This window comes from Numenius arquata, chromosome 12, assembly GCF_964106895.1.
Source record: "Numenius arquata chromosome 12, bNumArq3.hap1.1, whole genome shotgun sequence".
Taxonomy (NCBI): Eukaryota; Metazoa; Chordata; class Aves; order Charadriiformes; family Scolopacidae; genus Numenius; species Numenius arquata.
The window spans coordinates 4,713,741-4,728,173 of NC_133587.1; the positions used below are offsets into that span (position 1 = coordinate 4,713,741).

The window sequence follows — 14,433 nt, forward strand, 5'->3', positions numbered from 1 at the left end:
CTCCCAGCAGGGACCAGGGGGGCCCAGCGTGCTTTCACATTTCCCCTTTTTCAGCCATGTAGCTCTGCGTGGGCAGCGGGACCGGCTGCATGAGTGGCTTCCTCCTCAGGAGGTAGGGGATCCTTCCCTGCACAGGGACCCCATCTCTGGGAGGGGACCCAAAAGACCCCGGTGTCTGAGCCCAGCAGCATCCAACGGGGGCAATTACAGCCTCATCAGGGCGATCCCAGCTGGAAATCTCGCAGCACTGGTTTTGCCCAGACTGCTCTTTCATCCCCCTAATTAGCAACCTGTCTGATCCCCTCCCAGCACTGACAGCCCACGGGGACAGCGGTGGCTGACTCTGCTCAAGGGGGGTTCACAGGGCGATGGAGATGGGAGAGGTTTCAGCTCCTGCCCTGCGGTGCCAAACCTCAGCCTATTGACGAGCCACGTTTCACCAATGATGGAGGTGATGGCGGTTCTTTCCCTGTCCTGGGCTTTTCCCCTTGGGATCGCCACTCCCCAGCCCTAGACCAGCATGGTAAGGCTATCTATGGCCTGACCAACTGGCCACATCACACCAGGACACAGCGGCTATCCCAGAGGCTTGTGAGCTCAGTGCAGCCTCAAAACCCAAACCAGCAGGGAAAGTTAGAGATAAACATAGGAAAACCACAACTACTTTGGACATCAGCCTAGAAAACACCCTGAAACCAGCATCCAGCAGTGCTGTTTTGGGGCTGCAGGTGCAGAACTGTGCCCAAGCATCAGCAAGCAGCCAGCATCAGTTGGAGCCTTCCATGATAAACCTAAATAACACATCATACACCCCCGCTGAGGCACTCAGGGTTGCAGAGACTCACTGCCCCAGGGAAGCCAAGAGCCACTTGGTTATATCCTGACCCAGGACCAGCCCCAAACACAACCCAGCCCAGTCCCAGCACCACAAGAGATGCTGTTTTCATAGTTTGCCACAACAAAACGAGGTGTGCAACCACATCAGAGAGCCCAGCCCAGCCCCAGCGCCCACACGAGGTCTGCTCTGGTGCACACAAGCCAGCACAGCCTCCCTGTACTGGAGAACAACACATGCGTGGGGCTGGACACGCTCATCCCATCTGTCCTCCAGCTCCAAAGACAAATTTCAAGAGCCCTCCAGCCTACAAGCCAAGCAGACACAACCTACAGCCCTCCTGCCTCTCCCTACCACCCCTCGGGCATCAGTCAGCACCCTCAGAGGGCTCTCGCTGGGAGAAAAACACACAAATGCCTTTTAAAGTAGGTAGCACCAATTACACTGCTGATATTTAGGGCTTCCAGCACAACAAATGGAGCTTCAGCTTCATTAGGTACCATGCCAATTTAATCCAAGACATCCAGTACAGAAGGAGCTTAAATTAGTTTATCTGATGTTAACTCATAACAAGCAATATGTTAACAGGAGGATGGAAGGAAGTGACCTGCAGCCTGTTTGCAAGGAGCAGCACCCAAGGGTGGCCGAGCCAGATCGTGACCCAAGGAAAGGGCAAAGGCACCTACCACAGGAGCACCCCAGCCCCATAAAAACACTGATTTAAGAAACAGGAGCATGTATCATACCTGTTTGCTCACACATGCCCCAGCTGCAGCACCCACCACCACAAACACCTTCTAGGAGCACCCAGCCACCCCCCCTTATGTGGGAGAAGCCCTGATGGGGGTTAATGAGCTGCAGGTGCTTCATTAGGGCTGCGATTGCCAGAAGAAAGGCAGTAGTGGGCTATGGAAGCTGCTGTGAGCAGCCTGTGCATGGGCTTTGCCCCTTATCTTTTTGGGGGAACTCATGGGAACTGTCTGTAATTGCTTTGGCCAAGATTTTATCGTGTGATTTAGGGCTGAGCTGAGACATCTCAGGTCCTCGTCTGAGCTCTCGACCCCCGGTGGCGCAGATGGTGCAGGGGACGAGCGGGGAGGAGGTGCTCCCCGACGTGGGGGATTTTCCGAGGGGGCCACCTCCGCACACGTCGGCCAGACCCACTGCCTCTTCCCGCAGCCTCCCTGGGAGCCGGCTTCCTAATTGCAGCCCACTTAATTTTAGTGGCACTTGAGCGCTCTGCCTCAAGTGCCGCTACTCAGCTGGTCCCCTCCACGTCCATAGAATGACTTTCAGGGAGGATGAGGGAGGGATACCAGCACCGCTCACCCTGTGCTGGACTCTGCTGGGCTGGAGTGATGCTCCGAGTGCTCTCACGGCATTCCCACACCATCACCCTCGGCTTTGGCAGAGCTCAGCCAGCATCAGACCCTCCACCACCATCCACCGAGCAAAAAAAGAAGTATGTGGGCTACAACAGGGGCTGTATCCGCACCATGGCTCGCCCATGCCAGGGCCACGCGATGCTCCCGGGCTGCTCCCAGTCGGCAGCGGCACCCTGCGGGATGCTGCAAGCTGGGTAACTCAGCCAGGCTTCCTTAAATCAGCCCTGCATGCTTCCGACTGGGGGAATTCCTCCTGGCTGTGTCAGAGCAGGAAAGGTGGTTTATATCCTGTGCCTGGCCTGGAAGCAGCCAGGCTGACCTGGAGGCGATGGGCAGAGGGACTGGGGTTTAGGGTGAAACCACTCACCGGCTGGGAAATTCCACCTGGGGAGGCTTGGAAGGACAGGAACTGGTAAGGCTGGAGCTTGCTGGCTGCCATGGGCACTCGATGGGCTGCGATGACCTTTGTTTGTGGGCAGGATCTTGCCCTTTGCTCTGCAGGAGGATTTGCTCACTGGCCGTGGGCGCCGAGGCTGAGCAAAGTCTGACCAGGCTGCAGCCTCCTGGGTCCGCAGCGCAGGGACAGGGACCAGGGCACGGGGCAGCTCCCGGGGGGACACAGGGTGGCCCTAAGCCTGCACCCCTTGTGCCAGCAGTTGCAAAGCTCAGGGGCTGTCAGGGATGCCCACACTGGCTGGGGGCAGGGGCACGGCTGGGGGTCACCCCAGCTCTCCCGGGCTCCAGAGCCACAGGCTCAACCCAGTGCCATGGAACCCTCACCCACCCGGGGCTGGGAATGGAAGGGATGCTCAGCCCCAGGGAAGGCGGTGCTGTGGAGGAGAAAGTGGCAAGGAGGGGAGGGAAGGGCAGGCAGGGGCAGGCAGGTGGCTCCAGCCATGCTGGGGACATTTCAGAGCTGGGTGTTAATTGTTTATTCCCTCCTGAAAGCTGTTTGAGCTGAATCCTCCATCCCTGCTCTGGAGGAGGATGCTCTGCATCGTGCTGGCCCACAGGGACGTGGTGGTGGTGACAGGACCCAGATCCCCACAACGCGCAGGCAGCTCCCCCCAGCCCATGGCCAAATTCCTGTCCTGGGGGCTAACGGGAGGCCTTGTCACACTGACGCCAGACAAATTTACTTTACTCTCTCGAGCCCCTCCAGATGTGGCTCTCCCCAACTGGCCAGATCCCTGCCAGAGCTGCTGGTGGTTGCCCACGTTGGATGCAGCCCATCCTCCTTCAGCTGCCCCCTGCTCTTAACTTGGGGGCTGCCAGTGCCATGCCCGTGCCCAGGGCTGGCTGGGGACAACCCTGTGGGACAGCCTGGAAGCCAAATGCTCCTGGGGTGCTGCGGGTGGGTGATGGGGTGCAGGCTGTGGGGATGCATGTGACAACAGCGGGTGCCTTTGAGCCTACAGCCCCATGGAGCGACGCTAGAGAAGACCTTGGTCTCCCCTTGGTGGTACCACTAGGACCGTGGTGGGTTGAAGAGCCTGGCCGAGGGAGGAGCGATATAATCTTGGTTTTCTTCTGCCTTTTTTTCTCCCGCATCCTCTCAAAGTTCTTTGTTGATTGCAAATTGTTATCATGAAAGCGCATCCAACGCTGCAATAGCAGATAATGCTCCGCGCGCTCCCAGGCACGGCTGCTGTAACTCATTGCAGGCTGGGCTGCCTGATAAAGTCCTGTGGCAGCTGCAGATGAAAATAAAAATGCTAACGCGGGGGGATTTATCATGTTAAGCTATCTCAGCCCATCGCTTCCTGCTCGGCGGAGCTCTCACTGGAGGCACCAGGACGGCTGGGGGACTTTGAAGCCCAGGCTTGGTGGGGGCATTTGTGCTGTTGGACCTTGGCTGGCCGTGTAACCCCACCTCCGGGGAGACGCCCCAGCGGAGGGCTGAGCCAGGGCACATGGGGTGCAAGAGATGGGGTACAACCCCACCTCACCCTTTACTGAGTGTTATTAACGAGGACGTTGAGAGATAACGGCGTGGCTGGCAGAGGGGGGTTTTTCTGAGGTTATTTGTGGAAGTGCCATATCTCATGCATCACAGCGGAAATGGCAATTGCACGGTGGCTGGGGGGGGGATGCAACCCCCCAAAACAGCCAGACCCAGCCATGGATGGGGGTGCTGCTGTCTTTACCAGCCCCCAGCACCACCAGTGCTGTCCCCAGCCCTGACACTGGGCTGTCCCTGGCGGTGGCTGTCCCCGGCGGTGGCTGTCCCCACAGCTCAGGGGCCACGTGCCAGGCTCAGGGCTGTTTGCTTTGGCCCCGTTGAGACCAGGCACATCCCTGCTGCCTGACCTCTGCGGGGCTGGGGCCATGCTGGTCTACTACTGGGAGTTTGAGGAAAATGCTTCTGCAAGGGATTTGTGTTGTTTTGTCTTTTTTTTTTTTTTTTTTTTTTTTAAGCTGAAGCTGAAGGGCAACAAAAAGCACCAGGATTAATCCAGCTCTGCAAGATCCACCACGTTCCTGGTGACTGCACTGGTCCCAAGGGTCTGGCCTGGCCCTGATAAGGAGCTGCAAATCAGAGCTGTGAAATGCTGCCGTCCTGCCCCAGAGCCCGGCCTGCTGGAGCCGTGGAGGGGGATCAGGGATTTAAAGGGCCTGAGTGATGTCTAACAGGTTTAGAAAATATTGCCTGGGATTATCTACCAGCAGCGGTGACCAGAGATGTCTGAGCCGAGACACACATCGGCACCAGCTGATGTCTGCTGAGGGGGTGTGCACGCACATGGGAAGCCCGTTCTGCGTGTCTATGTGTTGCTGTGCATGCTTGTGCATGTGTTTGCATGTATGTGCACACACGTACATGCATGTGTAGTAGCAACGGCTCTGGGATGGGGCTGTAGGTACAAATCATAGAATCATAGAATGGTTTGGGTTGGAAGGGACCTTAAAGATCACCTCGTTCCAACCCCAAATGTGACCGCTGTCCCGATGGCAATGCGGGGTCTGAGCTGTGCACAGCCCTCAGTGGCTACTAGCCCCGTGCTGAGTCTCAGGTGCCAAGAGGGAATCCTGAGATCCGGTGGCAAAGCATCTGCCCCGCAGCACGCGCCAGGGATGCTCCAGCCTTCGTGGCGCTGCAGCCCTTTAACAGCAGCTCCTGACCGCCAGCATTAATGATATCCACCCAATTAGCCGCTGCGAGCTCTGCCTAGCCCCAAGGATTAGCAAACGAAATCATCATCCCAAGGCGTAAGCAGTTAACACCACTAATTAGTCATCGTGTGAATCCTAACCCAAACACTAACCCGGGCACAGGCAGCCTGCGCTGCGGGCAGGGGGCTGCTGCCCCCCCCCTTCCTGGGCCAGGGCTTCCCTGGGCTCCCGGAGACGGGAGCTGTTTACGGAGAATTTACTGGGCTCGGGGAGACGTTATTTTTACACGTTGCCATAGTTACCGATACCATTATAAAATTAAGCCTGAACCTTGCGGAAGAAATGGAGCCGTCAGAAGCGATTATTTTAGCGAGCGCCTTGTTGATGCTGCGGCGCTGCCCACCCCGAGGGGCCGACCCCAGCCGGGGCGATGGAGCTCCCCTGGCGAAAGCTCGGGGTGGGGGGGGGACACACGCATCCTGCTCACGGGCGCTTGACCGAGCAAGGGTCGAGGTGCCGGGCTCGTTGCCGGAGCACCGGGCTCGCCTGGCTGTGCCACGCTGGGAGCCACCGGCGCCGGCACAGCCTCTCCGTGCTGGCAGCGCTGCCGGGCACGTCTGGGGCAAACAAAAGCCCACTGAGAACGCGCTTTCAGCCCGCTCCGTGGCTCCCCCCCTGCAGCGCCTGCTTTTCCCCTTTCTCCTGCCTCTCTAAATATTTTTTTTCCCTTTCCCTGCACTTCTCCTCAGAGGGACACTTGTGCCAGGCTCGGGGCACTGCCAGCGCTGGGGCTGCGGCCAAGAATGGCTGAGTTTAAGGTCACTCTGTGCCAGGGGGAGCGGGGAGCCCTGGGGACCCCGGCAGCATCCTGTCCTTGCTGCCGGCCTGGGATGCCCTGTGCCGAGGGAAGGGAACGGGAGCTCCCCAAAGGGTTTCCCCATCTCAAGCAGCAGCCCGCAGCTCTTTTCCATGGACAAAACCCGTCGGAGTATCCCTGGTTGTGTGCATGGCTCACTCAGGGCATGACGCATGTCTGAATGTCAGGGGACCAGGACCACTCCAACATGTCACCATCAGTTGATCCACCATGAGGAGCCCCAGGCAACCCCAGCGGAGGCAGGACAGCGCTCCTGCCCGCCTGGAGACCCTCTCTCAGCGCTGGCAGGACCAAAAGCAGCAGCTGGATCCACCTTCCCTGTGCCAGCCCTGGAGGGCAATTGTCCCTGAGCAATGTCCCATCAAACACCGAAAGCACAAAGTGAGTCTTTCTTAAGCACTGCCTGTTCCTGTTCATCCCACGGTCCTGGAAATCCCTCTTTAATCATTGCCAGAATCTTGGCCTCCACTACATCCTGCAGCGAAGGACCGCACGGGCCAAAGGAGTGTTGGGCGCAAAGGATTTCCTTTCAAATGTGTTTGACACTTTCATTTTCACTGCCTGCCCCCTCTGATGCGATAGAAGAGATGGGGAATGGCTGGAGGGCAGCCACCGATCTGCCCCATGCCCCGTCAGCTCCAGGGATTTAATGAAAATGATTCCAGGTTGGGCAGAGAGGTTCCCAGTAGCATTAGCTGCAACGGCACAACCTCCTATTAGACACCAGAGAATCCACACGGAAAAGCGGCATCTTCCAAGCACCTACACCTCTCCTCAGCTTAAAGCCCTGTGGCCACAGGGCCAGGCTGTGGTGTGGGCATGGCCAGTCAGTGCCCAGGAGCCCCCCTCCTCCCTGAATGTCCGACAGGGCGCCTCGGTACCGGGCGGTGGTTGTCCCACAATGTGGTTTTCACTCAGGCAGTGCTCGGGGGCTGGAGCAATCTCTGCTGTGCCTGCAAGAGCCCTCACTCCATCAGGAGCCCAGGAGGAGGATGAGGCTGGCAGTGAGGCTGCAGCACCGAAACAGTTCCTATGACAACCCCAAATCCCAGACCTGTTTATCCCCTTTAATAAAAATCCACAATAACCATGAAACTGGGGAATAAGATTCAATAAGTAAGACATGAAATAAATCAGGAACGGCGTAAAAACATGTCACTGTTTTACTTTGGCTTCATTCCTTGCTTTCCAAGGAAAAGCCTGAGAAATAAGGAGCTGCAAAGGGGCGAGCTGGTGGGTTTGGAATTGGTGGGAGCAGGGTCCGGCCGTGCAGCATCCCAGGGCTTCTCCCTCCAGTTCTCTCTCTCGGCAGGAGTTCATCCCAGGGCAGTCAGTGGGCACAGGTGAGACCTGCGTGGTATTTCTTGGGGACATTCAAAGTGTCTCTGAGACCTTCTTGCCCTAGAGCACCCCAGCCATTCCTCCAGCTCCTTGTACTGCTCCCCATTGCTGTCCTGGCACAGAATCCCCATGGCATTGCTTGGTCCCTATGGGTTTCTATGTCATTGTGGGGTCCCCATAGCATCACCCGGTGCTTATGGCATCGAGGGGGCCCTGTGGGATCCCTGTGGCTTCAGATACTCTTGAACCCATGGCTGCTTGGCTAATGATGTGCAAAGGGACCAGCTTGTCTCTCCCTGGGCATGGGCTCGTGGCCACTACGGTCTCCAAGTGGCAAGGATAGGAATGGGGACAGGGATGAGAACAGGCATGGGGACGGAGCAGGAGCACAAGAGCATCTTGGACCAAGATATCCACAAATCAGGGCCTTGGCTAGAGCCGCTGCCCCATCAGCCACTGGAGGGGACAAGCTGGAGCGACATGGGCTCCCGGGAAACGTGATGGTCCCTGGGCACCATCCCTATAAGAGGCACTGCCGGCGTTTGGGGGGGTGTCTGCTTCTCACCACGGAGCTGGAGCATCCTGGGGTAGGGCATGAGGCATTTATCCCTGTCTCTCCTCTTTTCTCCTTGCTCAGCCCTGGCTCCAGCACAAGCTCAGCATTGTCCCACTCCCCTGCGAGTGCTGCCAGCCCTCTCCTGTCCCCCAGGATGCCAGGGAGATCCCTCATCTCCCTTCTTCAGCCAGCTCCATGCACTAGCTGAGACCATGCTCTTCCTCAGCATTAATTAAATCACTGCTTCCCCTCCCCTCGCTGCTGGGACCAGCCTCCTCCGTCAGCCACGCTCTCTGGACTAATTGCTCTCTGTTATTCCATGTTTTCCATTGGAGGCTCATGCTCCCTGCTGGCTCTCGGCACAGCCCGTGCCTCCCACGCTGGCTCCCTGGCACAGCACAGCACACTCCGCCACCCCAGCAGGCTGTGCCAGCCCTCTCCCCTCACCACCTCCTGGTGGTGGGAGCAGAGAAGATGCTGGGGCAGCCCCTGAGCAACCCCTTGACACTTTCCTGGCTCCTGCTTTCTGCCTCTTCCCAGGGCGGGGGTCCACACAGACCCCCACCGTGGCGCAGCCCAGCTCAGCCTATCCCCAACCCCTTTGCTCGGCTTTGCCGTCCCGCGAGGTCTCACCGGGCTCACAGACCACACGGAGGAAAAGCCCAGCTAAACCCCCCGCAACCACCCACACACCGGGAGCTTCTCGCCGTGGCAGGGGCCGCTGCCAGGCCCGTTTGCCAGGACACACCACCACGGCCTCATCCATTGCACCCTCGCCCCATCACGGTGCTGCCCTGGGTGTCCGGGATCCAGTGCTGGGACACTGCCCAAACCCCGGCTGGAGCTGGCGTGTCCCCTTCCTGGCTGGGACACTGAGTCTCGTACTACCACCTGTCCAGCCACCACCTCTGCTCTGGCAGAGAAGCCACCTTTGCTCATCCCTGGCTGCGGGCAGGAGGAGCCCGGTGGGTACCAGCTCCAGCATCGCCCCGTGCCCACCCCAGCCGTTGCAGCCCTCGTCCTGGCACAAGCACCCTCCTTCCTCGCTCGAGAACCCAGCGGGCGACTCAGCGGGACGTGACACCCGGCGGCACCAGGAAACCACCACTACGGATGAGTAGTAAATCCCTGACCCCAGCGTCGCCCCGCCGCTGCCCCCCAAGTGAGGTGCTGCCCCCCCCCAAGCAAGGTGCTGCCCCCCAAGTGAAGTGCTGCCCCCCCCCCCCCCCAAAGCGAGGTGCTCCCCGACACGCTCCTACCTTGTGCCTGAGCTCGGGCGCTTGTTTGTGCTTTCACTGCCGGCACACCCCGGGCTGGTGGCTTAAAGGATTTTCCTATAATAACCACTAAATCCCTCCCCTGGGCAGTAAGCCGCAGTCCTGGGCCCTTTCCTAGGTGCAGGGCTCTCCGCGGTGCTCTGCTCAATCGTTGCTTTGCATATGCTTATATCAAACTGGATTTCCCCCCCCGCCTCCTGACCCAGCCCAGTGCTTAAAAAGCCCTAAATCCCCGTGAATTTCATTTCCCCTTGTCTGCGAGGTCTATCCCCGGTTTTGGTCTCACCCACGTATTTTACATACTCCTGCTCGTAATCCTGACGTGAGCGCTCCGGGAGCTTCGGTCCCCTCCCCGCACAGAGGTCAGGAATTCCCGAGTCCTGCTCAGAGCAACTGCAGCCTCAGATGGCAAATGAGCCCCTGCCCACGGTGGCCATGGTTCCACTCGGGATCCAGTGCCACGGGAGGCTTCGCCCTGGCACCCCCACGCCACAGCCCCTTGCTGTCATTGAGGCTGGTACAGAGGGGACCGGGCTGGGGACAGTGCTGGGGGCGGCGGTGATGGACCCCCGCCCTGGCAAACTCCCACCAGGCTCACTGGGTGCCGAGTGCTCTCTGAGAAAGAAATGACCCCAAACTGCCCCCAGGGCAAGTCCCCCGAAAAGAGGATGATTACTCAGTCATGCAAATGAATTTCAGCAGTGGCTCCTCTCCCCCCTTAACAATCCTCTCACCGAGAGGATCTCTGCTGGCAGACACGGCTCCCCTGGGTACACACACGCTGCTGTTTCACATTGTCTTGTTTCACTTCTCTTTTTTTGATGGCACAGTAAAAAGTAGATAAAGTTAGAAACCAGCAACTGCAGCAGCTTTCAAGGTTACAGGCGGCGGCAGCGGCCGAAACTGCTGGTTCCTCTGCCTGAAAAGTGTGTGTCACCCTTAGCCCGGGCCCACAAAGGTGGGTATTTGTGTGCAGCGGCGCTAGGTGCGTTGGGAGCACCCGCTGCCACAGGTGGGTGGTGTGGCACGTCACACCGGGGTGTCCCCGGGTGCTGTGACCACGCTCTGTTCTTGGCCACCAGCCCGCTCCCCTCAGAGGTGGGCACCCAGCACACGTGCACCGAGCAGGGGATGCTCAGAGAGCAGACGTGCATGGAGTAAGAGATGAGCATGGAGCAGATGCGCAGAGCAGATGTGTGTGGAGCAGATGTGTGTGGAGCAGGAGATGTGTATGGAGCAAGGGATGTGCATGGAGCAGATGTGCGTGGAGTAGATGTGCATGGAGCAGATGTGCATGGAGCAGGAGATGTACGTGGAGCAGATGTGCGTGGAGCAGGAGATGTACATGGAGCAGATGTGCGTGGAGCAGGGGATGAGAGAGGGGATGCAGGAGACTTGCACAGAGCACGGGATGTGCACGGAGCAGATGTGCACGGCTCAGAGGAGAAGGGGTGGAAGGGCAGGCAGGCTGGTGCCAGCCGCCCTGCTTTTAACACAGCATCAGGATCCCTGTTCCCAAATACCAGCCCCGTCGGTGGGGCAGGGAAAGGCAGGGAAGGGCTCAGCCTCGGCCCATGAGCTGCAGCAAAGCGGCACCGAGGGCTGTTCCCTGCACGTGGTCAGAAGATGCAGGTTTGGGGGGAGCCGGGCAGGGTGGGAGGTGGGGGCTGCCCGTGGGGTCGGCACAATCAGCACAGGGTGAGATGGTACGGGGCTGCGGAGGTCACGCGTCACCTGGGACGCTGCGGGACCGGCACTATTGCTCTTGCTCTGAACACAGCAGGATGGGATGGAATGGCTGTTTGCTGGCTTTAATGAGGATGGGCTTGGTGCTGTGACAAGATAACACAAATTATGAACCTGCTGAGTTGTGAAAGTGCTGGTGGTGGCCTGTGCTGGTGGAGACAGGCGCACGAGACCTCCTCCTGGAGCAACTGGCACCGCACAGCTTCCACAAGGCAGAGGTGCTCAGCCCCATGGCCTGATTCTGTGCTCGAGACAGCCACTGGGTCCTGGCAGAGCTGCTGCCAAGGCCTGGCACAGCAGGTCCAGCCCCGAGCCTCACCCTGCCCAGTGGGGCCACCAAGACAGGAACAAATGAGGGGATCTTTGCTGAGCATGATAAGCTCAGGCCGGGGTGTGCCATGCAAACAGACCCACTTCTTCTTTATTGTGCCCTGCAGAAATGTCCCTGCTTCCTCCCCCAAAATGGGCTCTTTCAGCCTCACAGGCTGCAGTGCCGGACGTCACTTGGCAGCTACCCTGATGCTGGCGTACTCCGAGCAGGCTGCATCAGGGCTTCTGACGTGCCGCCGAGCCGCAGGCAGGGGCTGGAGATCGGCGTAGTGGATGTAGTTGTCCTCCTTGCTGCTTTGCTGCAGAAGGGCACACAAACGGTTAATGTTGTCACTAGATAAATCTTGCAAAAATAATCCTAAGGGCAGGTTCAAGCTGAAATGGGGGTGCCACGGCTGCAGGGGTGGCCCCATGCCGTGCTGCGGAGCATGCCAGGACCACGTGCAGGCAGCGGCTGCCCACCCAATGCCCACGCTGGCCCCGGAGCCTTGCAGAGTCCCTGCAAGCTGGGACATCAGCAGGAGATGCTCTTCCCCATATTCAGGGCTCACTCTTACCTGGTTGGGCAGATGTGAGCTCTCTGCATCCAGGACTTCGCTGCTGGGGGAAAGGACGGCCATTAGAGCAAAAGGAAGCTGGGTCCCCTCCCCACCCCGCTCAGCACAACGTTCCTCAGTTCCCTTCCCGAATTGCAGCCGGGCTTTGCAGCGTGTGGCCACGCGTGACACCCATGATGAAGGCAGAGGAGAGGGATAACAGGCTGGCTGTGTGCTTGGGCCAGGCTCAGACACCGCGGTGAGGGGCTGCAGGGAGCTCCCTGGTGCTGGGTGCTCCCCGCCACGCACTCCCGTGAAACACAGCGAGAAGCGATGCAGCGCAGTAATGTGTCTGTGAGTAAAGGACCCTTTCTGGGGAAAATCACTGCTCCAGAGAGAGAGGAACTCAGGATAAGGCAGGTGGATAAGGTGGGGCACTCGTCTCGGGGTGCAAAAGGAAGAGGTGGTGGGCACAAACCTGGGGGTACTGGGGGTCCTTGCACAGCACCGCATAGGGATGGGTGAGAAGCTGCCCATGGCCGCCGGCCTGGCCGGGCACTGGCTCTCTGCCTCGCCTCTGTGCTTTCTCCTGTACATGCAAAGGGCGACGAAGAGGCCGAGGAGGAGGAGGAAGCAGAGCACTACAGCTGTAGCCACCATGCTGGGAACCAGGGTTGTCTCTGCGGAGATACAAGGCAGAGCAGAGAGAGGGTGGTGGGTGCAGGGCAGCGCGGGACCCCACTGCCACCAAGGTGGGGGCCATGGGACAGGGTCCCTGGGAGCAGTGTCCTGCTTGGCTGCACTCACCATATACAGACACCTCTGTGCCTTTTCCATGCTGTAACACCTTATCACCGTGCACCGATTTGTCGAACTTCACGCAGTAATAGGTGCCGGCATCCTCGGGTTGAACATCCCTGATGTAGATGGTGAAATCTGTGTCGGACCCATTCACCGCCCTCGTCACGCGGGGGAAGGAGCCCGTCTGGTCATAGATGGTCTGGTTCTCACTGTTCCAGCCCTTCAGCCACTTCACGGGGCCAATGGGACTGCCACTGGACGTGGTGCAGGTCAGGGTGAGCGTCTTCCCCACTGTCACGGACACCTTGCCCTGAGGCTGCCACAGCTGGAAGCCCTGAGTCAGCTGGGCACCTGCACCTGGGCACAGCGACAGGAGGGTTTGGGGCTGAGCGATGGAACGAGGGCTTGCTCCACTCACCCCAGCAACACGGGCAGGGGCAGAGCGGTCCCTGCTTCTCCGAGTTTGCAGCACCTCAGCTGAGAAACATCCCTGGATACGGCAGAGCCAAAGCACAGGCACCGGGAGCGGCAGAAGCCAGGTTAAAAACGAACAAGGGGTAAATTTACATCCTCTTTCGTGTCGTTAAGGAGAGGTGCTGTGGGCGCTTGGAATCCGGTGAGGTAGAGAGGGAGCCAAGGGGAATTCCTGGCAGGAAAAACTCCCGAGTGCTGTTAAATATTAACGCCCCAGCTCTGTAAAACATGAGCCAAGATTACCGGGGCTCTGCGAGGAAGCGGGGTTCAGAGCCCGGGGCAGCGCGCAGCTGGCCAGGAGCCGGCTCTGAGCCGAGATGCGCTGCCCTAGAGAAGAGCGCAGCCCCCAAAACCCCTCCTGCCCCCAAATTTCTCCTGCCCAAAGCCCCCCTGCTACCTCCGGCAACGGCTCGGCGGGGCTCGGGGCTGCAAATCCCGGAGCGTCAGCTCCGCACACCCCGGGGGTCCCGTCTGTGCACCCCGGGGCTGGGCGCCGCAAATCCCGGGGCTCCGTTCTGCGCATCCCGGGGCTCGGCGCTGCACACCCCGCCCGCCTTAGGCCCCCCCCAGACCCCGCGCAGCCCAAAAAAGGTGGTCGGAGGAGGAAAGTGACCCCCCCGTCCGGTGTTTCTCTCTGCCGGCCTGCTCGCGATAGCGATCTGCTGCGGCGGCCGGGCCTCTCCCCCGCCGTCCCCCGCCGTCCGCCCCCCCGGCAGCAGCAGCCAGCGGGGCAGGGAAGCGGGAGAGCTGTCGGGGGGCTGCCACCGCCACCACCCCGCTCCGGACTCACCCGAGAGCCGCAGCGGGAAGAGGCTGAGCTGCCCGAGCAGGAGCTGAGCCGCCGCAGCCGCTCGCAAAGCCATGGGCACTGCCCGGACCTGGGGCTCCGGCGGCGGGAGAAGGGGAAGGAGAAGCTGCACAGGAAATGGAAGCGAGCGGGCGCGGGATGTTAACGCTTCTGGTGCCTGCCCCGGGGCGGGCACGGGGCGGCGGAGGAGCCGGAGGGCAGCTCCGCCAGGCTTCATCCCGAAGGGCATCATCACCCGAGGGACGAGAGCCTCCTGACACCGAGGGGCTGTGCAGGGCATGGGGAGGGAGAGCGGCTCCGCTCGCCCCGGTTTGGTTGCAGGGGGGTCCCCGGCGAAGCCCTGGGTGAGCTCT

The 14,433-nt window shown here is 59.8% G+C and overlaps 1 protein-coding gene across 1 annotated transcript; it reads right to left on the reverse strand.

The window, feature by feature from the left end:
* Nucleotides 1–11,526: 11,526 nt before the first annotated feature.
* On the reverse strand, nucleotides 11,527–14,135 carry LOC141470656 (uncharacterized). Its single transcript, XM_074156807.1, has 5 exons — nucleotides 14,063–14,135; nucleotides 12,805–13,149; nucleotides 12,476–12,677; nucleotides 12,019–12,058; nucleotides 11,527–11,760 (listed from the first exon to the last, which is right to left on the reverse strand). The coding sequence occupies exons 1-5, from the start codon at nucleotides 14,133–14,135 to the stop codon at nucleotides 11,632–11,634; spliced, it is 789 nt and encodes a 262-aa protein (XP_074012908.1). The 3' UTR covers nucleotides 11,527–11,631.
* Nucleotides 14,136–14,433: the final 298 nt, after the last annotated feature.